This window comes from Sapajus apella, unplaced genomic scaffold (assembly GCF_009761245.1).
Source record: "Sapajus apella isolate SASKATOON/1434 unplaced genomic scaffold, GSC_monkey_1.0 scaffold8, whole genome shotgun sequence".
Classification (NCBI taxonomy): domain Eukaryota; kingdom Metazoa; phylum Chordata; class Mammalia; order Primates; family Cebidae; genus Sapajus; species Sapajus apella.
Window position 1 is genome coordinate 469,819 of NW_022436948.1, and position 25,279 is coordinate 495,097.

At 48.7% G+C, this 25,279-nt stretch overlaps 1 protein-coding gene across 4 annotated transcripts in view; it reads right to left on the reverse strand.

The window, feature by feature from the left end:
• The window catches only part of PCNT (pericentrin), a 111,481-nt gene that overhangs the window by 75,508 nt on the left and 10,694 nt on the right, over positions 1-25,279 (reverse strand). For all 4 annotated transcript variants that reach the window (XM_032276521.1, XM_032276520.1, XM_032276522.1 and 1 more), the window contains exons 3-11: positions 25,118-25,279; positions 8,396-8,476; positions 7,609-7,864; positions 7,116-7,171; positions 5,475-5,649; positions 4,707-4,843; positions 3,037-3,148; positions 1,183-1,426; positions 88-169 (exon numbers count right to left, since the gene is read on the reverse strand). The exon at positions 25,118-25,279 is cut by the window's right edge and continues 159 nt beyond it. In XM_032276521.1, the coding sequence (XP_032132412.1) occupies positions 88-169; positions 1,183-1,426; positions 3,037-3,148; positions 4,707-4,843; positions 5,475-5,649; positions 7,116-7,171; positions 7,609-7,864; positions 8,396-8,476; positions 25,118-25,279 (1,305 nt within the window). The remainder of the gene's footprint in view (positions 1-87; positions 170-1,182; positions 1,427-3,036; positions 3,149-4,706; positions 4,844-5,474; positions 5,650-7,115; positions 7,172-7,608; positions 7,865-8,395; positions 8,477-25,117) is intronic.

The following is a 25,279-nucleotide window of genomic DNA, read 5'->3' on the forward strand; positions in this document are numbered from 1 at the left end:
GAAACGCTGGCTCTATCATGTGGAAGACGCCTAGCTGGAAGGTAACGAGCAGAGGACTCACCCTCTTCTCAGTGCTCCGCCAATTACCTTATATTGCTCAGGCTCGAGTTTATCCAGGTGATCTTTTCTTTCTTTCTCAGGTGTCTCTTCGAAACCCATGCAGGATGAACTGAGGAGAAAACGGTTTGTAAAAACCCTACACACATGCCCCTTTTCCCCGTGCACTCCATTCTCTCCCCAGGACTGACAGTTCACAGGTGTCTCCTCGTGCTTCCACTCAAGGACTTCCCCGACACGCAGGGAACCATGGAGGCCACAAAGACACGGCACAGGGACACCCAGGCCTGGCCGAGAGCGTCCCTGCCAGCAACTCACACACACATGCACAGGCTTGGACGAGAGCGCGCCCACCATCGACACACACCCACCACCGACTCACACACATACACACAGGCCTGGACGACACACCCACCACCGACTCACACACACACAGGCCTGGATGGCACACCCACCACCAACTCACACACACACACACACACACACACACACAGAGGCCTGGATGGCACACCCACCACCGACTCACACACATACACACACACAGGCCTGGACAGCACACCCACCACCGACTCACACACGCACACAGGCCTGGATGGCACACCTACCACCAACACATACACACACACACAGGCATGGACGGCACACCCACCACCAACTCACTCACACACCCACACACACACACAGAGGCATGGACGGCACACCCACCACCAACTCTCTCACACACACACACACACACACAGGCATGGACGGCACACCCACCACCAACTTACACACACACACACACACACACACACACACACACACACACACAGGCCTGGACGAGAGTGTGCTCACTGACTTGCGCATACAGACATGCACGCTGGCCTGGATGAGAGTGCGCCCACCACCAACACCTACACACAGATCTGGATGAGAATGTGCCCGCCACTGACTCATGCACACACACACATGGGCAGGCCACACTCGGGTGCTTGTGCCTATATCATTTCAGTCTCAACCATAAAATGTGTTTGTACGAAAGGCCATTGGTGTCCACTGGCCTGAAATCACCAAAGCTACACCTGAACTCGGAGCATGGCACCTGGACTTCAGGAACATACCGATGCTGGAAACTGCTTTATTTACCCGACTTCCACAGAATCCAGAAGAGCATCTTCCCTCGCCCCCTGCAACCTCTGTTGTAATAGGGCTAGGTCTTCTTGGTAAGTTTTTTCAGCATCCCTTAACTTCTTTTCAAAATAAATCCTCAGATGCTCCAGTTCAGACTCATGCTGGATTTTTGCTTGCTGTTGCTGCTGTTCAAAGCCCTGCTTCAGCTGTTCCAAATCTTCCACGTGAGAGGTGCGTGCCAGGAGCTGCTCATGCAACTCTGCAACATGATGGTGTCACACAATCATCTTAACATGGGATACCCACAACAAGCCAGGCGACAGGCCAAGAGCCTGGTTACCTGTGGTAGGGGCACAACTCAGGAAAGGGCCCATTCCAGAACCTAAGAGTGACGAGGGACCCCCGCAGCTTAGACTCTCACATGCCCCTCAAAGTGGACAGCTATCTCCAAGCAGTGGCAAGAGCCATAGGGCTGGGAGCACGAGCAGCCCTCCAAGTGGCAGGGGCGCAGTGGCCACAGTCAGCATAAGACGGACGATGGTCACGCAGCCCCAGGAAACTGGATTTGGACCAACCTGAACAAGCCCAGAAGCAAGTTCAGGTCAGTGCACGCTGGCCGACACCTGGATGTGGACTACGGGGGAGGACCCTGGACAGAAAACCCAGCTGCACCACCTTGGACTTTCTGTAAGCTAACAAATGCGTGTTGCTTTAGGCCACCAAGTTTGCTATAATATGTTACACGGCAACAGAAAAGCAACGTGGACCTGAAGAGAACTTGTCCCCATTGCTACTGTGTTCAGGAGACTACAGTCCGCTGCTCTACAGTGGCTGACAGCCAGCAACGGGCACTGAAGCTGCTCACTACCACAGAGGTGGCAAATCAGGGTTCTCTGCATGGGTCCTGAGAGGCAGGACAGAGACAAGCTGAGTACTAAGCCAGAACCGGAGCCTGCACAGAGCAGCCGTGCCTCTGGACCCCTCGGCTTCTGTCTTCTGCAGCCTCCAGCGATAGACATACCCCAAGGGAAAGTCAAATTGACACGCACCCAGCTCTACCTGGTCCCAACAGGGCACAGGGCTGGGAGGCGGAGCCAGGCCTAGTGCCCTGGTAACAGCAGTGGAGTCTCCGGTTCTTTCTCCTAAGTGCTCTTTGCTCCAAATCCCACCACCCACAAGGATGAGTTGGGCCGGAGGCTCTGCCTGCACCTGAGCTCCAGGAGGCGCACAATGGCTCACCCTCCTGTCCTGTGGCCCTGGGTGCCAGAGCCTGAATTGGGCTTGGCCAGCCCTTTCCCTCAGGCACCATCCTCACTAGCTGCACAGAGACCTCTGTGACATGGAAACAGAGGCCTAGGGTCGGGGTCTCCAGAGGTGCTCAGCCGTAGGGGGGCACCTGGAGCAGAGCAGCCCTCAGTAAGTGGCTACGGCTGCTGGGGCATGGAGACCCGGAGAGCTAGGGCCACAGGAGCCTGGCAACAGGATGTGAGGCACCACCCTGTGACCCCAGACACTGGGTAAGCCAACATGCACCTGGACAGCACTCAACGGCCTTGCCAAGGTGAACACTCAGCACTACTGGAAAGCTTTCCGGAGATGTGAAGGCACCACCCCCTGCCAGTGTCAGTCTCACCTTCAGGGACACACAGGTGCACGTCACTGCTGCACTGGGCTTAGCATAAAACCAGGGCTATCTCTCACAAATAAACCTCCACCTTCAAACCGTACACATCAACCTTCAAGATGCTGAACAGGTAAATCACTCTTCTGTGCTTGCTAGAATTGTTAAATTCTAGCTTGGGGTTACAACAATAAAAAACACATAGCTTCAGTTTTTAGGGATCTGAATTTTTCAAAAGAATTCCTCACCACTCAGTTCCTGTCTACTGGTCCTCGTAGAATCAAGCTGGGACCACAGGTGCCTGATCTCTTCTTGTGACTGCACCTTCAGGTCTTCGTATGATGCCTGAAGATTCTCTAACTAGAAAAAAGCAACGCGTTGAGGTGAGAACCTAATGAGCTCAAGGCCCCCACCCCAGCAGAGACGTGTGTGGTTTTATCCCCTGCCACTGCGACCCTCAGGGTAAATGTCCACATCCCAAACCTGCAGCTCAGAGAAAGCTGGCCATAGCAGAGACAGAGAGAGCTCTGTCCGTGGCAAGAGGGATCAGTGCTGACTCCACAAGGCCAAGCACTTTCAGAATCACAGCGCCTTCCAGGTCTGTGTGTCACAGCTGAGAAGTAGGCCCGGCCAGGTTCCATGACAGCCGCAGCTGTGTGGTTTCACCTGTGCGCACCTCCCTGCTTCAGTTTTGGGGTCACACATACAGACCGCTGAATGAAATTTACGGAGTCTTACTAGCCCATAGTACCCATGACAGGGGGCTTCTACTTTCAATACTTTTAAATGAAGGAAGCAGATACCTCTTACACTTTGACACTAAACTTTTCTGTACAATCAGCAAGACCCCAGCCCAGCATGGCACGATGTCCGGGCGACGCTGCACCTGGGGTTCGCCTGTCCTCATGAAAACTGCCCCTCCTACCTTTCCCCATCGTGGGCATCAGGACCAGCAGGTGCTAGCAGCCCCCTCTTTCCCATCCATGAGGAGAAGCCTGGAAGGGCCCAGGGAGAGACTGGGGTGTGGAGCGAGGCCAGGCCTGAGCACTCTGCAGGAGGAGGGTGTGTGGGCACCGGAGTCCCGCTGGGAGACATAAGGGGCCCAGGACAGGCCTCCCCAAAACCCTAGACCCCAGCTACTTCTGTATTCTTAGGAGTGTAAATCTTTCACAAACCACGACTAACCCCATCTGTGATTTATGTTGTAATTTCCTGAACTGATGCTTGGGATACTTGGTCTGAGGCCTGGGTTTGTCAGGCCCCCTACAAGGACCTGTGTTTCATTAGAAAAGCATCTTGAATATAAAACAGCAGAAAAAGTTTTGGTTAAACTTTTCCCAGGAATCTCAGGTTTACTGGATTATGGTCAGAGGATGTGGCCTTACACCTACCTAGTGTTTGAAATTTGTGTAATTGTCTCAGGGAGACCTGTAAAGAATATGCATTGCACTTTTATTCACCACTGACTGTCTTTCTAAATTTATTTACTTTGTTTTATTTTATTTGTTTTTGAGACGGAGTCTGGCTCTGTCACCCAGGCTGGAGTGTAGTGGCACGATCTCAGCTTACCGCAACCTCTGCCTCCTGGGTTTAAGCAATTCTTGTGCCTCAGCCTCCTGAGTAGCTGGGATTATAGGTGCCCGCCACCACACCCAGCTAACTTTTGTATTTTTAGTAGAGATGGGGTTTCACTATGTTGGCCAGGCTGGTTTCAAACTCCTGACCTCATGTGATCCACCCACCTTGGCCTCCCCCAAAGTGCTGGAATTACAGGCGTGAGCCACCACACCCGGCCAGTCTCTTTAAATTTAGTACTTAAGTTTTAGCAAATAACATAATGCGAAACAGCCCGATTCCCAAATCTTTTAAAGCTTCCTTAATATACCAAGTAATTAAAATAACTTAAGCTGCTGCCCACCTCCAGCTGTTTTTCTTTTTCATTTTCTTTGAACTTTAACTCCAAGTCTTCTAAATACCGGCAGTGCTCGGACTGCAGGTCTTCACGTAACTTTTCAATGGCTACTTGATGTTGACTCTCCAGGTTCCTAAGGGCCCCTAGAAGGGTAAAACAACCTCACTTGGTTTACAAGACAGGGGCTCCAGTAACAGTAAAGGTGCAAGCAGAGCACTGCCACCCAGGGCCGTGCCCTGGGCATCCCACATCCCCCCGGGCCCCTCGTGTGAATCTCACACGCCCCACCCCAGTGGGGCACGGACATCACCTACCCATGCCATCCCACCATGAGGGCCATGCTGGAACACGCATGAGTTTCGAAAGTGAACCAGCACAACGCGGCTGCTTTGGTAATAATTTAGTAACTGAGCATGCCAAGAAAATCTCTGAAGCAAAGATCAGGAAGGTTTAAGGATCCTGAGAGTCCTGTGACCCCTGACAGCCACCAGCCTGTCACACGTGCACGGAGCCATCCAGCATTTAGAAGCAAAGGCAGGTTGTTTCCTATGATCTATGTTAGAGGGAAAAAAAAGCAAAGGCAGGAAACGTGTGCTCCATCAAGCATGGTGACATGAACAGCATTCCTTAACATGTGCTCCATCACACATGGTGACATGAACAGCATTCCTTAACGTGTGCTCCATCACGCATGGTGACATGAACAGCATTCCTTCCAGTTATCACCCAGGAGAACTCAGTCCCACTCCACACTTGCTCATTTTCATTACTCACATTCAGCCTGGTTTTTGTCTTGAAAAATCTTCTCCAACTCAACTTTCTGTTCTGCCAATTCTTTCTGAAACTGGTTTTGTAAATCCTTCATTTCTGACTGATGCTTTGCAGACAATTCTTTGCGTAGATTTTCTAAACATAAATCTTTTTCAGATTCCCAGTCTTCCTTCAGGGTCTAATTAAGAAAAAAATTAAAGTCAATAGTTGATTATCTGTGCTAAAGAAATTTAAATCACACAGTCAAAACTCATGAGGAAGCCAGGCAAAGTGGCTCATGTCTGTAATCCCAGCACTTTGAGAGGCCGGGCGGGCAGATCACCAGAGCCCAGGAATTTGAGACCAGCCTGGGCAACATAGTGAGACCCCATCTCTACAAAAAAAATGCAAAATGAGCTGTGTGTGGTAGCACGTGCCTGTAGTCCCAGCTACTCGGGAGGCTGAGGCAGGAGGATCAAATGAGCCCAGGAGGTCAAGGCTGCAGTGAGCTATGATTGTGCCACTGCACTCAAGCCTGGGGAGGCAGAACGAGGCCCTGTCTCAAAACAAAACAAAACAAAAAACAAGAACGGGAGTCATTGCCCCCAACTAAACTGTCCTGACAGGCCTGACACCCAGTCTCTCTCCTGAGTGCTGGCAGGAGAGAGAAGCAGAAGCATCCGGGAGGCAAGCAGCCGGGAAAAGTCAGGACCATCCACCCCAAAACACACGGGCCTCTGCAGGCAGCCAGCAAGGACCACCCACCCCAAAATAGACCGGCCTCTGCACGCAGCGAGCAAGGACCACCCACCCCAAAACAGGCTGGCCTCTGCACGCAGCAAGGACCGCCCACCCCAAAACAGACCGGCCTCTGCACGCAGCAAGCAAGGACTGCCTACCCCAAAATAGACCGGCCTCTGCACACAAGGCATAATCTACACAGTCACCCTCAAAGCATTAGAAATGCATCTCCCCACAAGACCTAGGAACCAATGACAACTTTGCCCACCTTCACCCAAGGGCTGATCTCTGTCCCAAGTGCTCTGAGAAATGAATCCCACTGCCTGGGTCAGAGGAGCAGGTGACCGGAACACAATCCCAAGCCTGGACTGACATCCATTGCCTGCCAATGGCCTGAGAGCTGCCCAGACATTTGGCTCAGGAAGGGCCTCCACACTCAGCACTGCAGATGGCTCACTCCTCTGGCAAAGGGCCTGGCAATGACGTGGCACTACCTGTGGTCCCCCAGTGAGGCCACCCGCAGCAGGTGCAACCCACCCCACCAGAAACCTCCTCCCTGTTTGGTATCCTCCCCAGCGCCGCAGCACCCACACCCCATGCACTGTAGCTAACTGCCATGTCCACGTGGGCAGAGGCTGTGTCCCAGAACACACTCAGGGGCAGGCCACAGGGGGCACTCGGAAGCCAGCATGGAGGGGCAGGTGAGCACCTTTATGTTATACAAGTCAATGTAAAATACAAACCACGCTTTCTGACAAATACAGACTACATAAACAAAGAGTGCAATATACTGTCATCCAGCATATTCTAATAAAGCCTCGACTGGCTCCTGTCTGAATCCAGGTGAGAAGTGTTCTCGTGGGACCTGGCAAGAAAGGAAAAACAACACACAGAAACCTGCATTTTACAATCGATCACGGGTACCTTTATTATCTGGGCGTTTTTCTCCATTTCTGATTGTAATTTCTCCTTCAGCTCAGCTGCAAGAAAAACAAAAAGCAGCTCAGGTCACTCAATCTCAACGTTTTCAGTGATCCGATCACCCAGGAAACAACCAGGCTCTGGCACCCACTGGACGTGTGGCAGCGCTCATGGGCTAGCAGAACGTGTCTGTGATGGCATCTGGCTTAAATAACAAACTGAGGCCACCGTGACTTCCAGCCACACAGAACAATCTAAGAGAGGAGGTGAAGGTCAGCCCTGGGTCTCATCTCAATACCTGCTCTAATCTCCTGGCCACAAAAACCCGAGGGACCCCTTTGTTCAGGCTCTCACAGAACCAGATGGTGAGGTGCTGAGAACAGAGACGGGGAGACAGTGCTAGGGTGCCCCAGCTCCCAACCCCAAGAGGAAAGAAGCACAAGAACGCCCACGCCGAGCCCACACACCACCTGCGCCCACCTAGCCCATGCAGTACCTGCTTCCTGTCCACACCTGAGCGCCACCTCCTCCTTCTCCCGTGCGTGCTGCTCCCGGAGGAGATCCAGCTCATGCTGCTGCCGGCTCTGCAGCAGGGCCAGCTCCTGGGCACGCCGGCTGTTGAGCATCTCCCGCAGCTCCGTCAGCGCCGTCTCCTTCTCCTTCTGGAGGTTGGCCTGCGTCAGCTCCAGCTGCGCTGTGTGCATGTTGCTCAGGCTGAGGCGCAGCGCCTCCAGTTCAAGGCCGTGCACCGCCTGCAGTGGAGAGAAGGCCTCTGATGAGGGCCCATGCTCAGAACCAGGGCACGTCAGGAGACAGAGAAGCATGAATGAGAATGAGTAAGGGTAAGGAGGACACAGAAAGGGAAACAGCAGACACCTCCTGGGGGCAAAGGCAGGACACAGAGACCCAGACGACACCGAGACGCCAACCAGCAACTCTGCCAGTGACCCCACAGCTCATCACCGCCCTGAGTACCAGCGCCCCAAATTCCCTCACTGGACAACAGCATTGTACCTGGAGGGGGCTTCGCAGTTGATAGGGAGAGTGGCCAGACCTGAGGTCAGTGTGTCACTCATGTGGCCTGCACCTGATCAGGCCCCCTGACCTCCGACAGCCACGCCTGTTCCCTCCACCAGCCCTTCTGTGGCTCCACACACAGAATGTGGAAACAAACAAGGCAGAGAGAGGAGATGGCAGCAACTGCCCCACCCACAGGGAGCCCGTTGTGCCCTGAAGGGTAACAGAGCCCATGCTATGAGCCTGTGTGGGCCCCACCAGGTCACCTGACTCTGCTGCGGGCCAGCCTCATCTTCACGCCGGCTCTCCATGTCAGCAATGGCAAGTTCACATTCTTGTTCATACTCCTGGGGAAAAAAGGCAAAGGATATGATCCAGAATTCACATGAGAAAACAGTCACTAAGAAGCCATCGTGATGTGCCCAAGAGCTGAAAATTCACATCCTCACAAAATCCCATACACACTTGTCCACAGCAGCAGCAACCCAAAAGCCCACTGACGAATGAACAGTTGAACAAAAAGTGGGCTGCCACTCAGCCACAAGAAGGAATGAAGCCCTGACTCAGGCTGCAACACAGAGCAGCCCTGAAGACGTGAGCTGAGTGGAAGAGCAGACACAGAAGGCCCATGCAGTGAGGTTCCATTTACATATGTTCAGGATCCATAAATCCACAGGGCAGCCCTGAAGCCACGAGCTGAGTGGAGGAGCAGACACAGAAGGCCGCATGTGGTGAGGTTCTATTTACATATGTTCAGGATCCATAAATCCATAGCGATGGAGTATCCTGGAGGCCACTGCACTCCAGCGTGGGCGAGAGTAAGACTTCACATCAAAAAAATAAATAAAGTCCTAGGAACACAAGCTGTGATCTCTCCCCCACGCCACAGCCGTGCTGCCATGGAGGGAACGAATAACCTGCTCTCAGGAAAAGGGGAAAGAAACACCTACAGAGGGAAAACGTGCATAAAGTGCCTGGATAAACTTTTTTTATTACGGTAACCCAATCCGGAAACACAAACTCGAAAGATCTCTGTGTGGCCACTAAATCTAACGTTGGTAAGAATATTACAAACCCTCAGTGCCACTGCAGCCAGAGGAAACAAACCCACCCAAGCACTATCAACGTCAGAATCCGTTGCTTCAACTTTTTTCTCAGCAGCCGTTTTTTGGTGACGTAGGTTGAGTTACAGAAAGCCTTTCCCTGTCTCAACATTCCCACCTCTGGAAACGTTTTCAGTAGCAATAACCCAAAGGGAAGAGGAAAGCTGCAAGGGGCCCTCAGCATGGATCCTGAGCCCACCGTCACCCTGACCCTCCCTGCAGGCTCCTGCCCCCTGACCGGCACCTAGGACGTCTCCCCTGCCTGTGGAAGCGACCATTCTCTGGCTTCCCCTGCACAGCCAGGCACCTCTCTGGGCTCCAGGTGACCCACTTACTCGCAGAGTATTTCAGACTAAAAAATGACCCAAACTAAATTTTTCTGCCCAAACTGGGGGACTGGCTAGGGGTGGAGAGATAGAGGCTTCATACAGCTGTGAAGGCTAGAAAGGCCCCTCAAGGAACTAGACACAGAGAGGGTGGCGTGGGAGCTCCACAGGGCCTGCTGTGCAGGGACTTATCCCCAGGGCAGATGCTGCACCAGTGCAACAACATCACCCTTCAATGTCAGGGGCTCGGGCTGGGCACGGTGGCTCACACCTGTAATCCCAGCACTCTGGGGGGCCAAGGTGGGCAGATCACGAGGTCAGGAGTTCGAGACCAGCCTGGGCAACATGGTGAAACCCCATCTCTACAAAATATACAAAAATTAGCCAGGCGTGGTGCTTGCGCCTGTAATCCCAGGAACTCAGGAGGCTGAGGCAAGAAAATTGCTTGAACCCGGGAGGTGGAGGCTACAGTGAGCCAAGATCATGCCACTGTACTCCAGCCTGGACAACAAAGTGAGAATCCATCTCAACTTAAAAAAATATATATCAAGGGCTCCTCCAACACTCTGTTCTCTGCCTCTGTAAATGGAAACCCACCCAGTCCCCACAGTCCCGTCCTATCTCCCCTCACAGCCACTCCATGGCCAACCTCAAATCAAGTGTTCTCTTTTATTTTATGATTTTTGAGATGAGTCTCGCTCTTGTTGCCCAGGCTGGAGTGCAATGGCGCAATCTCGGCTCACTGCAGCTTCCGCCTCCCAGGTTCAAGTGATTCTCCTGCCTCAGCCTCCCAAGTAGCTGAGATTACAGGCATGCACCACCATGCCCAGCAAATTTTTTATCTTTTAGTAGAGATGTGGTTTCACCATGTTGGCCTGGCTAGTCTCAAACTCCTGACCTCAGGTTATCCACCCGCCTTGGCCTCCCAAAGTGCTGGGATTATAGGCGTGAGCCACTGCACCCAGCTATGTTTTCCCTTTTAATTGGAAAAGGAAACATAGGAACATCCAGTTTTGAATGTCCAGTTTTAAACTCAAAGGCATGTGCTTAAAACCTCTAGAACTGCTGGATAAAACCTAACAAAAATGACTTGAAATGCTCTTAAGAGAGGGAACTCCCCCAGATAAGAGGGTCTTGAAAACTCAGGACATTTGGGGAGCCAGGAGGAACCAGAGGAGCACAGGTGTTAGAGTCTGGCCATGCCCCCAAATCCGAGGGCTCTGCCGGGGGGTGATTAGAAACAACCGTGATTAGAAACAACAAGCTGTCACGACTTCTTGATAATACACTGGGCCTTGGTCACACACGTTCGTCTCAGAATAAACCTCTTTTTGACAAGGAGGAAAATGGCAGACAAGAGACAGGACTAACATGCAGCTCCCACTTGGACGGACACACAGAACGGGGTCTGGAGAATCACATCATGAACTATTGCTGCAAGAACCACTACAGGAACATACTAGGAAAACCGAAAGAATCCTCAGACCCTCTGAAAGAAGTACCTTTCAGCAAACACTGCAAGGCAGCTGAAAAACTGAGTTTCCAAAGTGTGAGGGGAGGAAAGCCTGTCTCCAAACACACATCCTCACTGGGGAAGGATTTAACCTTTCCTTGAGCTGAAAAGGGTTTAGAGAGCCAACTGAAACACAAAAGTAGAAGCAGCAGTGAGAAGAACCCTGTAGGCATTCCTGGTCCCCAGGGCTCATTTCACAGGGGTCCCTGAGGAAGGGAAAGCAGCCAGCAGAACTGGGGAGAAGCTGCAGGGTAAAGGAAGCTCCCAGCTCAATTCTGTAATAATTTTGACTGAGCATGAATTTTTCTGAGTAGAATCCAGAAGGGGAGGGGCAAACAGGAAGTATGGATACAAGCCCAGAAGCCACAGCCAAAGGTGCAGGCAGGTGGGGAGGGGTTGAGATGTTGATCACCACCCCGTGGAGGTCTGTCCTGCAGACCCTGACTCGGCAATGGATGAACAAATACACCCCCACACACAAAGTACAGTGTAAGAGTCAGGCTAGGGGGTTGTCAGCTGCTCTTGGAGGGCAATTGCAGCTAACTGACCCCTTCTCCTTGTTCCTCCTCGAATTTATTCAGTATATATTTAATAACAGACGTTCTGTTATATCCAAAAGTCAACATGCTTTTGGATAATTAACACGGTTAAAAGAGTGGTTTTGTGAATGATGAAAGGTTTTGGTTCTGGGGCCCAGAACAAACACCATTAAGGGTAATCCCCCCTTCAACATCCCCAGGGCCATCAGGCACAAAGTTCACAGGAGTAAACAGAGTAGAGACAAAGGAATGTGGGGTAAACAGGCCTAACTGGGGAAACTTTTATTATCCCTAATCTTCACCTTACGACATAATGCTCTAAGGTAAGAACTAGCAGCCTTCAGCCAAAACTTCTACTGAAAGTAATGCAAACCCTTCAGCCTTCCAAGGAGGTTTGAGACTATAATCTTACAACTTTCCCTAATATTTCCCTTAATATTTTGCCAAACACCCTGAGTGAATCTCAACAAGGGGTGAGGCCTGAGGGCCCTGTTTCCTTCCCTTGTCTTCTCAGCAGGGAGGCTGGTAGCCTGGGGCAAGATCTAAGACATAGCAGAGGCACATCAGCCTGAGAACCACATCCCCAGCCTCCACAGTGGCTGCGGCAAGCCCCATCCCTAAGGACAGTCCGAGCTCAAACCTGCCTAACCCTGCCCCCAGCCTGATGGTTTTCCTCTGCTGGCCCTGATAGCCAAAGACAAAAGATATCAGCTCTTAGAAGCTCCACCGCCCCACCCATTGCCTGAGAAACCAGAGTACAGTACTCATCCTGGCCAAGGGAGGATGAGATTACATCCCCCTTCTATTGAAGCTGGTGGTCTCTTGAAAGTGCCACCTCCTTGCTGGGGGCCAACCAACGCAAGCTATTACAGCAACTCATAACAGAACAAATCTGCTCCAAGGTAGGAGAAAACAACTAATCCCACCACCTGCAACATCCTGGCTGACCAGAGGGCCCGGGTCTGTCCATGTGACAACTTCACTGTAGCATACCAGCATTTGAGAATACCAGTGCACTAAAAACACAACCAAGGACCCCCCAGGGTCCACTTCACTCCTCTGCCACCTCCATCAGAGCAGGTGCTGTATCCACGGCTGGGAGACCCGAAGACGGATCGCATCACAGGACTCTTATAGACATCCCCCAGCGCCATCCCGGGGCCCGGTGGCCCCCTGGGTGGCCAGACCCAGAAGAGCAGTAACAATCACTGCAGCCCAGCTCTGAGGAAGCCCCATCCCTAGAGGAAGGGGGAGAGCACCACACAGCACCCTGTGGGACAAAAGAATCTGAACAGCAGCCCTGGAGTTCCAGATCTTTCCACTCAAATAGTCTACCCAAATGAGGAGGCAGAAAAGCCACTGTGATAATATGACAAAACAGGGTTCTATAGCATCCCCAGAAGATCATAGTAGCTCCCCAGCAATGGATCCAAACCAAGAAGAAATCTCTGAATTGCCAGATGAAGAATTCAGAAGGCTGATTATTAAGCTACTCAAGTAGGCACCAACAAAGGTGAAAACCAACTTAAAGAAATTTTTTTAAAATACATCATAAAAAAGATAAAGAAATGACAATCACACCTGGAAATGAAAGACACACTTAGAGAAATGCGAAATATACTGGAAAGTTTCAACAATAGAATTGAACAAGTAGAAGAAAGAACATGAGTTTGAAGACAAGATTTGTGAATTAACCCAATCTGACAAAAACAAAGAAAAAAAGAATTTTAAAAAATCAACAAAGCCTCCAAGAAATCTGGGATTACGTTAAATTACCAAACATAAGAATAATAAGTGTTCCCAAGGAAGAAGAGAAATTTAAAAGTTTGGAAAACTTATTTGAGGGAATAATCAAAGAAAACTTCCCTGGTCTTGCTAGAGATCTCGACATCTACACTCAAGAAGCTCGCATGGCACAGTGGCTCACACCTCTAATAATCCCTGCACTTTGGGGGCCAAGGCAGGTAGACCACCTGAGGTAAGGACTTTGAAACCAGCCTGACCAACATGGAGAAACCCTGTCTCTACTAAAAATACAAAAAATTAGCTGGACATGGTGGTGGGCGCCTATAATTCCAGCTACTCGGGAGGCTGAAGCACCCAGGAGGCAGAGGTTGCAGTAAGCCAAGATCACACCATTGCACTCCAGGGGCAACAAGAACACAACGTCATCAAAAAAAAAAAAAAAGCATAAATCTCACAGGACCTATACTAAGGTTGAGTGTAAATGGCCTAAATGTTCCACTTAAAAGATACAGAATGGGCTGGGTGCGGTGGCAAACACCTGTAATCCCAGCACTTTGGGAGGCCAAGGCAAGCAGATCATCTGAGGTCGGGAATTCCAGACCAGCCTGGCCGACATGGAGAAACCCTGTCTCTACTAAAAATACAAAAAGTAGCCGGGCATGGTGGCAAGTGCCTGTAATCACAGCTACTCAGGAGGCTGAGGCAGGAGAATTGCTTGAACCTGGCATAGGTTGCAGTTAGCCAAGATCATGCCACTGTGTTCCAGCCTGGGCAACAAGAGCCAAACTGCCTCAAAAAAAAAAAAAAAAAAAGGAAAAAAAAAAAAGAAAAAAAAAAAAGGTGAGATAGAGGGCAACACAATAATAGTGGGGGACTTCAATACTCCACTGACGGCACTAGATAGGTCATCAAAACAGAAAGACAACAAAAAAACAATGGACTTAAACTATACGTTGCAACAAATGGACTTAAGAGATATTTACAGAATGTTCTATCCAACAACTGCAGGATATACATTCTATTCATTAGCACATGGAACGCTATCCAAGATAAGCCATATGATTGGCCACAAAACAAATCCCAATAAATTTAAGAAAAATGAAATATATCAAATACTCTCACAGATCACAGTGGAATAAAGCTGGAAATTAACTCCAAAAGGAATCTTCAAAAACTATACGAACACATGGAAATTAAACAATCTGCTCCTGAATGATCAAATGAAATCAAAATGAAAATTTAAAAATTATTTGAATGCAATAATAGTGACACAACCTATCAAAACCTCTGGCATACAGCGAAAGTGGCGGTAAGATGAAAGTTTACAGCATTAAATGCCTACATCAAAAAGTCTGAAAGAGCACAAATAGACAATCTAAGCTCACACCTCAAGGAAGCAGAGAAACAACAAACCAAACCCAAGCCCAGCAGAAGAAAAGAAGTAACCAAGATCAGAGCAGAATTAAATGCAATTGATACAAAAGAATACAAAAGATAAATGAAACAAAAAGGTGGATCTTTGAAAAGATAAACCAAACCGATAGATCATAAGTGAGATTAACCAGGAAAGGAAAAGATCCAAATAAGCTCAATTAAATACTAAATGGGAGACATTACAGCCAACACCACAGAAATACAAAAGATCATTCAAGGCTACTAGGAACACCTTTATGTACACAAACTAGAAAACCTAGAGGCCGGGCGTGGTGGCTCACACCAGTAATTCAAGCACTTTGGAGGCCAAGGCGGGTGGATCACCTGAGGTCAGGAGTTCAAGACCAGCCTGACCAACATGGTGAAACCCCGTCTTAAAAAAAAAGAAAAAAAATTATATTAACAAAAATGAAAAGAAAAAAGAAAACCTAGAAATGATGGATTAATTCCTGGAAATACACATCCCTCCTAGATTAGACCAGGAAGAAACAGAAACTCTGAACAGACCTATAACAAGCAGCAAGACTGAAACAGTAATGTAAAAATTGTCAGCAAAAGAAAGTCCTGGACCAAGGGATTCATAGCTGAATTCTACCAGACATTCAAAGAATTGGTACCAATTTTACTCAAACTATTCCAAAAGATAGACAAAGAAAGAATCCTCCCTAAATCATTTTGTGAAGCCAGTATCACCTTAATACCAAAACCAGGAAAGGACATAACAAAAAAAGAAAACCAATCTCCCTGATGAACAAAGATGCCAAAATCTTCAACAAAATACTACCTAACCGAATCCAACAGCATATCAAAAAGACAACACACTTAGCTTCCATACCAGGAATACAGCGTTGGTTTAACATACATCCATCAGCAAACGTGATACACCACATAAACAGCACTAAAAATAAAAATCATATGATCATCTCAATAGACACAGAAGCAGCATTTGCCAAAATCCAACGTCCCTTCCTTTCTCAGTATAGAAAGAACAATAAAAGCCATCTATGACAAAACCACAGCCAACATTATACGGAAAAGGGAGAAGTTGACAGCATTTTAGAACTGGAAAAAGACTGCTCACTTTCACCACTGCTCTGGAAGTCCTGGCCAGAGCAATCACACAAGAGGAGAAATAAAGAGCACCCAAGTCGGTGAAGGGGGAAACAGTCGCTGTCTGCTGATGATACGATCGTATACCTGGAAAACCCTAAAGACTCATCCAAAAAGCTCCTAGATCTGATAAATGGATTCAGTAAAGTTTCAGGATGCAAAAATCAATGTACACAAATCAATAGCCCTGCTACACACCAGCAGTGACAAGGCTGAGAACGAAAGCAAGTCAACATCTTTTACAAAAGCTGTGAAAATAAAATACTTAGGAATGTATCTAACCAAGGAGGTAAAAAATCTCTACGAGGAATACCACAAAACACTGCTGAAAGAAATCATTGATGACACAAACAAATGAAAAACACATCAGGTTGGCGTAGATGCAGTGAAGAGACAACACTTTTACACTGCTGGTGGGAATGTAAACTAGCACAACCACTATAAAAAACAATATGGAGGCCAGGCGTAGTAGCTCACGCCTATAATCCCAACACTTTAGGAAGCAGAGGTGGGCAGATTACCTGAGGTCAGGAGTTCAAGACCAGCCTGGCCAACATGGTGAAACTCTGTCTATACTAAAAATACAAAAATTAGCCCAACACAATGGTGCACACCTATAATTCCAGCTACTCGGGAGGCTGAGGCAGGAGAATCGCTTGAGCCCAGGAGGCAGAGGTTGCAGTAAGCCGAGATCATGCCACTGCACTCCAGCCTGGCCAACATGGCAAAACCTCGTCTCCACTAAAAATAAAAAAATTAGGCCTGGTGGTGCGTGTCTGTAATCCCAGCTACTCAGGAGGCTGAGGCATGAAAATCACTTGAACCCGGGCAGCAGAGGCTGCAATGAGCTGAATTCACACGAGCACACTCCAGCCTGGGGAACAGAGCGAGACTCTGTCTTGCAAAACATAAAAAGCATCTAAAGCAGGAGGATCACTTGAGGCCAGAAGTTTGAGACAGCCTGGTGAATGTAACCAGACTCCATCTCTACAGAATATTTTAAAATTAGCTAGGCACGGTGGCACATGCCTGTGTTCTCAGCTACTCAGGAGGCTGAGTGGGAACACAGCTTGAGCCTAGAGGTGGAGGCTGCAGTGAGTCATGATTGCGCCACTGCACTGTAGCATGGGCAACAAGGTAAGACCCTGTCTCGAAATCAAAAAGCAAAACATGTCCAGGAGGCCAGGTGATTACAGGCTTATACTTATAATCCCAGCACTCTGGGAGGCCAAGGCAAGAGGATGGCTTGAGACCAGGAGTTAGAGACTAGCCTGGTCAATACAGTGAAATCTCATCTCTACAAAAATTATTAAAAATATTCCCTGCCTTAGCCAGGCATGGTGGTGCACGCCTGTAATCCCAGCTACTCGGGAGACTGAGGCAGGAGAACTGCTTGAACCCACGAGGCGGAGGTTCCAGTCTGGGTGACAGAGTGAGATTCCACCTCAAAAAACAACAACAACAACAACAATTCCCTGCCTTACTAGATGTGAGAAAAATAAAATAAAAATAAAATCACGTCTAGGGAAAGGGATATTTTTGAGGCACTAATCAGACAAAAATGTGGCACTCATCTTGGACATACTCCTATGAGCCAGAACAGACTTCTCACAAAAGTAACACAAACACCCCACTAAAAAGGAGCACACAACCTGCTACTCCAAGCAGAGTAACCAACATATTGAAAACAGAAAACATTCAGGGAACCAAAAAAAGATCCTGAGAAGTGGCACCCATGGCAGACCCACAAAAATAAAAGTGATCCAAAGCAACCCAAGCAACACACTCCACTCAAAGTGGCTGGGCTGGCTGGGCACAGTGACCCACGCCTGTAACACCAGCAGTTTGGGAGGCCAGGGCGGGCAGATCACTTCAGAGCAGGGGTTCGAGACCAGCGTTGCTAACATGAGGAAACCCCATCTCTACTAAAAAAAAAAAAATTATCCGGGTGTGGTGGCGCACATCTCTAATTCCAGCTACTCAGGAGGCTGAGGCATGAAAATTGCTTAAACCTGGGAGGCGGAGGTTGCAGTCAGCCAAGTTGGAGTCACTGCACTCCACCCTAGGCAACAGAGCAAGACTTTGTCTGAAGAGTTCGACACCAGCCTGGCCAACATGGCAAAACCCCATCTCCACTAAAAAAATACAAAAATTAGCCCAGCATGGTAGCAGGTGCCTGCGATCCCAGCTACTCAGGAGGCTAAGGCAGAATTGCTTGAACCTGGGAGGTGGAGGGTGCAGTGAGCAGAGATTGAGCCACTGCACTCCAGACTAGGAGACAGAGCAAGACTTCATCTCAAAAAAAAAAAAAAAAAAGCAAAAACAAAGTGGATGCACTGACTATACCTCAAAATACTAGGCCAAAGCCAAGACTGATGCACTCACAAAAAAAGACGCAGTTAAAATAAGTTTGAAAATATCTCTAGGAAACAAGAAATTATGCAGAATGACACAACCAATTTAAAAGAATCCAAATAGCACTAAAAACAGCAAGGACAAAATTAACAACTCTAGACATTTTTTTTTTTTTTTTGGAGACGGAGTTTCACTCACGTTACCCAGGCTGGAGTGCAATGGAGCGATCTCAGCTCACCGCAACCTCCGCCTCCTGGGTTCAGGCAATTCTCCTGCCTCAGCCTCCTAAGTAGCTGGGGTTACAGGCACGCACCACCATGCCCAGCTAATTTTTTGTATTTTTAGTAGAGACGGGGTTTCACCATGTTGACCAGGATGGTCTCGATCTCTTGACCTCGTGATCCACCCGCCTCGGCCTCCCAAAGTGCTGGGATTACAGGCTTGAGCCACCGCGCCCGGCCAACTTTAGACATATTAAACAGCAGATTATATACAGATGAACAGAGATTTAAGAAAATGGGAGATTCCCCAGATAAAACTATCCAGCCTACAGCCAAGAGCAAAAAGGCAGCAAGTGCAAAAGTGGCTAAGCTACACGTATGTGAGATGGTTGCGCTGTGTCTCAACTCAAATCTCCTCTTGAATTGTAGCTGCCACAGTTCCCATGTGTCAGGGGAGGGAACCAGTGGGAGGTAACTGAATCATGGGGGCGTGTCTTTCCAGTGCTGTTCTGACGGTGAATAAGTCTCACTAGATCTGACGGTTTATAAAGAGGAGTTCCTCTGCACAAGGTTCTCTCTCTTTGCCTTCCGCCATCCGTCTAAGATGTGACTTCCTCCTCCTTGCCTTCCGCCATGATTGTGAGGCCTCCCCAGCCATGTGGAACTGTAAGTCCATTAAACCTCTCTTCCTTTATAAATTACGCAGTCTTGGGTATGACTTTATTAGCAGCATGAGAACAGACAAACACCGTATGCAAGTGAAGTCTAAACAACACTTAAGGGAGAGAAAGAACAGGTAGAAAGTATATATGGAGATGCCAGTTAGGATTTTCTAGAAGCAACAAATGAGAAAAACATCATCCACACACTGAAGAAAACCCTAGATCCCAAACAGAATTAACGACATCATAAAAGTCACACTTGGTGTGATGGTCAACACTGTCAACTTGACAGGATTGAAGTGTGCAAAGTATGGTTCCTGGCTGTGTTTGTGAAGGTGTTGCCAAAGGAGACTAACATTTGAGTCAGCAGACTGGAAGACACAGACCCACCCTCAATCTGAGTTGCCACCTAATCAGTTGCCAGTGCGGCCACACTAAAATCAGGCAGAAGAACGTGGAAGGACTAGACTAGACTGGTTAGTCCTCTGGCCTACACCTTTCTCCCACGCTGATGCTTCCTGCCCTCGAACATCAGACTACAAGTTCTTCAGCCTTCAGACTTGGACTGGCTTCCTTGCTCCTCAGCTTGTAGGCAGCCTATTGTGGGACCTCACCTTGGGATCATGAGAGTCAATGCTCCTTAATAAATTCCCCCCTAGGCTGGGCGCGGTGGCTCAAGCCTGTAATCCCAGCACTTTGGGAGGCCGAGGCGGGTGGATCACGAGGTCAAGAGATCGAGACCATCCTGGTCAACATGGTGAAACCCCGTCTCTACTAAAAATACAAAAAATTAGCTGGGCATGGTGGCGCGTGCCTGTAATCCCAGCGACTCAGGAGGCTGGGGCAGGAGAATTGCCTGAACCCAGGAGGCGGAGGTTGCGGTGAGCCGAGATCGCGCCATTGCACTCCAGCCTGGGTAACAAGAGCAAAACTCCGTCTCAAAAAAAAAAAAATAAATAAATAAATAAATAAATAAATTCCCCCTTATATATATCTATCCTATTAGTTCTGTCCCTCTAGAGAACACATCAAAACTACAGAACACCAAGGACAAAAGTGGCCATGGCAGTGAACACAAGCTAGAGAGGGGCAGAGCAAAACCACTGGCAGGTAAGACACCAACTGCCAGCTCTATGTCTATGCCACCCAGACTTTCAAGTAGGGAAACAAAAATAGGCCAGATGCAGTTGTTCACACCTGTATTCCCAGCACTTTGGGAGGCCAAGGCAGGTGGATCACCTAAGGTCAGGAGTTCAAGACCAGCCTGGCCAATGTGGTGAAATCCTGTCTCTATTAAAAATACAAAAATTGGTTGAGTGTGGTGGCGCACACCTGTAATCCCAGCTTCTCAGGAGGCTGAGGCAGGAAAATTGCTTGAACCCAGGAGGCGAAGCTTGCAGTGAGCCGAGACTGCTGCCACTGCATTCCAGCTTGGACTACAAGAGCAAAACCCTGTCTCCAAAAATAAGAAAAAAAAAAGACCAAATTTGTTATTTACAGTCAAAAAAGCAAGAAGCAACAAAGAAACAAAGATGTCCTTCACCAAGTGAGTGGATAAACAAACTGTGTACCATCCACACAATGAAGTATTAACCAGCATCAAAAAGGAATGAGCTAGGCCGGACGCGGTGGCTCAAGCCTGTAATCCAAGCACTTTGGAGGCCAAGGCGGGCAGATCACCTGAGGTTGGGAGTTCAAGACCAGCCTGACCAACATGGTGAAACCCCGTCAAAAAAAAAAAAAAAAGGAATGAGCTACTAACCAACCTAAAACTTGAATGAATCGTCCCCCGCAACCTCCATGAAACAGAGTCTCGCTCTGTCCCCCAGGCTGGAGTGCAGTGGCGCGATCTTAGCTGACTGCATCCTCTGCCTCCCAGGTTCAAGCAATTCTCCTGCCTCAGCCTCCCAAGTAGCTGGGATTACAGGTGCCCACCACCACCCCTGGCTAATTTTGGGGGGTTTTTTGTTTTTTTTTTTTTTTGAGGCAGAGTTTCGCCCTGTTGCCCAGGCTGAAGTGCAATGGCATGATCTTGGCTCACTGCAACCTCTGCCTCCCAGGTTAAAGAGATTCTCCTGCCTCAGCCTCTCAAGTAATTGGGATTACAGGTGGCTGTCACCATGCCCAGCTAATTTTTTGTATTTTTAGTACAGACAGGGTTTCACCATGTTGGCCAGCCTGGTCTTGAACTCCTGATCTCAGGTGATTCACCCACCTCAACCTCCCAAAGTATTGGGGTTACAGGTGCAAGCCACTGCACCCGGCCTAATTTTTGTATTTTTAGTAGAGATGGGGTTTCACCATGTTGGCCAGGCTGGTTTCAAACTCCTGACCTCAGGTGATCCACCCACCTCGGCCTCCCAAAGTGCTGGGATTACAGGCATGAGCCACTGTGCCCGGCCAAACTTGGATAAAATCTTAAACTTATTTTGTTCAGTGATTTAAAAAGTTGGACCCAGAAGTCTACATATTATATAATTTCATCTAGAGAACATTCTGGAAAAGGCAAAACTACGGAACAGGAAGCAGACCAGTGGTTGTCAGAGCCTGAGGAAAGAGGGAGCAGCTGATTAGAAAGAGAACACAAAGCACTCTTGGGGGCTGGGGTTGTTCTGGAGGGTAACTGGGTAGTGGGTATGACTCTAAGCTATTGTACATCACAAAGAATGAACTTAAGAGCCTGTAATTTTTAGGGTGGGTGAGGTGGCTCACACCAGTAATCCCAGTACTTTGGGAGGCCAAGGAAGGAGGATCATTTGAGCCCAAGAGTTCAAGACCAGTCCTGTCAACATAGTAAGACCGTGTCTACAAAAAAATAAAAATAGCCGGGCGCGGTGGCTCAAGCCTATAATCCCAGCACTTTGGGAGGCCGAGATGGGTGGATCACGAGGTCAAGAGATCGAGACCATCCTGGTCAACATGGTGAAACCCCGTCTCTACTAAAAATACAAAAAATTAGCTGGGCATGGTGGCGCATGCCTGTAATCCCAGCTACTCAGGAGGCTGAGGCAGGAGAATTGCCTGAACCCAGGAGGCGGAGGTTGCGGTGAGCCGAGATCGCGCCATTGCACTCCAGCCTGGGCAACAAGAGCGAAACTCCATCTCAAAAAAAATAAATAAATAAATAAATAAAAAATAAAAAATAAAAATAAAAATAACAAAAATTTCCCAGGCGTGTTGGCATGTGCCTGTAGTGCCAGCTACCTGGGAGGCTGAGGTGGGCGGATCAGTTGAGCCCAGGAGTTCAAGGCCGTAGTGAGCCGAAATTGCACTGCTGCACTCCAGCCTGGGCAACAGAGTAAGATGCTGTCTCAAAGAAAACCAGTATGCAATTTTAAAAAACTTGGCCAGGTGCGGTAGCTCACACTTGTAATCCCAGCACTTTGGGAGGCCAAGGCAGGCAGATCACGAGGTCAGGAGTTTGAGACCAGCCAGACAACATGGTGAAACCCTGTCTGTACTAAAAAATACAAAAATGAGCCAGACATGGTGGCACGCACCTGTAATCCCAGCTACTCAGGAGGCAGAGGCAGAAGAATTGCTTGAACTCAGGAGGCGGAGGTTGCAGTGAGTTGAGATTGCGCCACTGTACTCCAGCCTGGGTGACAGAGTGAGACCCCATCTCAAAAAAAAAAAAAAAAAAAAAAAAAACCTGACCAGGAGTTGTGGGATCCCAGGATAGGAAGTAGCCAGTGGCGGATGAACCTGACTACATAATCAGCAGTGAAGACACAACCTTAATGAGGGCCTGGGAAGAGAAAAGTGACCTGAGTAGCCTTGAAAAACACTGTTTTGGCTGGAAACTGAAAATGAAGACAAAAGGACATATCAACAAACACTGAACTCCAGTTAGCAAATTTGTTTCTTATGAGATGTGGGTTGCTAATTCTGAAACTACACTTACAAGAGAGTTGAACAAATGAGTAAATAAATGGAGCTGAGAGCAGTGGCCCACACCTGTAATCCTAGCACTTTGGGAGATCGAGGCAGGTGGATCACTTGAGGTCGGGAGTTCGAGACCAGCATGGCTAACATGGTGAAACCCTGTCTGTACTAAAAAATACAAAAATTAGCCAGGCATGGTAGCAGCGCTTTAATAGTAGACACTCAGGAGGCTGAGGCAGGAGAATCACTTGAGCCCAGGAGGCAGACATTGCAGCAAGCTGAGATCCCACTACTGCACTCCAGCCTGGGAAACAAAGCGAGATACCGTCTCAAAAAAAAAAAAAACCTTCCAATTTATTTTTTTTTTAAGTAAATAAAAGGTAGAAGTGAGAGCCAGGCTTCTCACTCTCTGAGGAAACTGCAGATAAACCAGGGGGGAAGGGCAGAATGAGCCCTGGGGTGCTGGGTTAGGCTCTGAGGTACCAGCATACGTTCCTACTTATTTTAATATATGTGTCTATAGATATGTACAAACATAAATGCAGCTATGAGGGTATACTCAGACTAGCTCCCAGACACAACCTTCCTCACTCCGTCCACGGAGACTGGCCAGAAGCAGCAGTAACATCCCAGCAGCAGTAAGCACACCTAATGCCCATTCTTGGTCTCAATACCACAATTCAGTAAAAGACACCAAGACTCCTTGGAGAAACAGCTGACTCAGACGGAGACAGGAACTACACGACGAGCCTGGGGCACCTTGCAATGCCAGAAAGCCAGGGTGTGCTTAAAACACACACGACACAGGGGCCACCTGAAAGGGCTCCCTGTGGACAGAGCTGCAATAATTTAAGCATCAAAGTAATGCTGAGGCTACAATAAGCTGTGATGGCACTCCAGCCTGGGTGACAGAATGAGACCCTGTCCAAAAGTAAGGAAATAAGAGTGGGTTTTATAGAACCCACCCAGAGACTATTCTTCCAGTCCCCACCTATGAGTTAGATCTTTCCTGCAACAATGCAGATTAAAAACCAAACTTGCCGGCCAGGTGTGGTGGCTCACGCCTGTAATCCCAACACTTCAGGAGGCTGAGATGAGCAAATCACTTGAGGTTAGGACCAGCCTGGCCAATGTGGGGAAGCCTCGTCTCTACTGAAAACACAAAAATTAGCCAGGTGTGGTGGTGGGTGCCTGTAGTCCCAGCTACTTGGGAGACTGAGGCAGGAAAATCACTTGAACCCAGGACACGGAGATTGCAATGAGCCAGGATCACACCACTGCACTCTAGCCTGGGCGACAGAGCAAATGCCAGATATAGGTGATGGGGAGGAAGGTAGCAAATCACACTGCCATGTGTGTACCTATGCAACAATCTTGCATGTTCTTCACATGTACCCCAAAACCTAAAATGCAATTAAAATAGAAAACAACAACAACAACAAAACTTGCCTGAAGCAGTGTGAACTGAGTCTAGCTAGAATCAAATAGCTAAAATATAGGCTTTTAACACAACACTCTAAAATTAGTCAATTCCAAATTTAACGTTTTCTTCCAAGTGCAAACAAAACCCATATCAATAAAATAATCAACTCAACACACATGGAATTCATCCCACCAGGCATCTGGCAGACATGAAACCTGACCACAGCCCTCCCCGCCCTGCCGGGCTCTCAGCTGGCAGAGGTTTGTGAGAAATGAGGTGCCAGGCTTGAGAAACACTGAACAGCCAGGTGAGTCCATCGACAACAGCAAACAGAATAAAGGAAATTCATGACACTCCTCAAATTTATGAAGGGCGGCTTCTCTACAATGTCCCGTGGGAAATACAAAAAGAAAGCTCACAAGGAAGGCAGATCTGAACTCAGGCCGAGGGTCTCAAGAGAGGCTTCCATCCATAGGCAACACTAAAATGTGCAGGCAGCAGCAAGTGGGGCCTACAGGGCGAGCCTCTGCCTCCAGCTCTCTATGCTTCCAGTTCCCACTTTCAAAGAGAGGCCCTGCAGAGATGGAACGTCCTCTCACTGGTTTGGATTTCTACAACACAAATAAATCCTTTGACACAGAATACACTTTAATGGAGAACTTGAAGAATACCTTTGTGATGACCCCACGCTGCTCCGGATGGTGGTCACTGAGGGTGATGACCCCAGACTGTCCTGGATGGTGGTCAAGGAGGGTGATGACCCCACGCTGCTCCGGATGGTGGTCACTGACGGTGATGACCCCACGCTGCTCCGGATGGTGGTCGCTGACGGT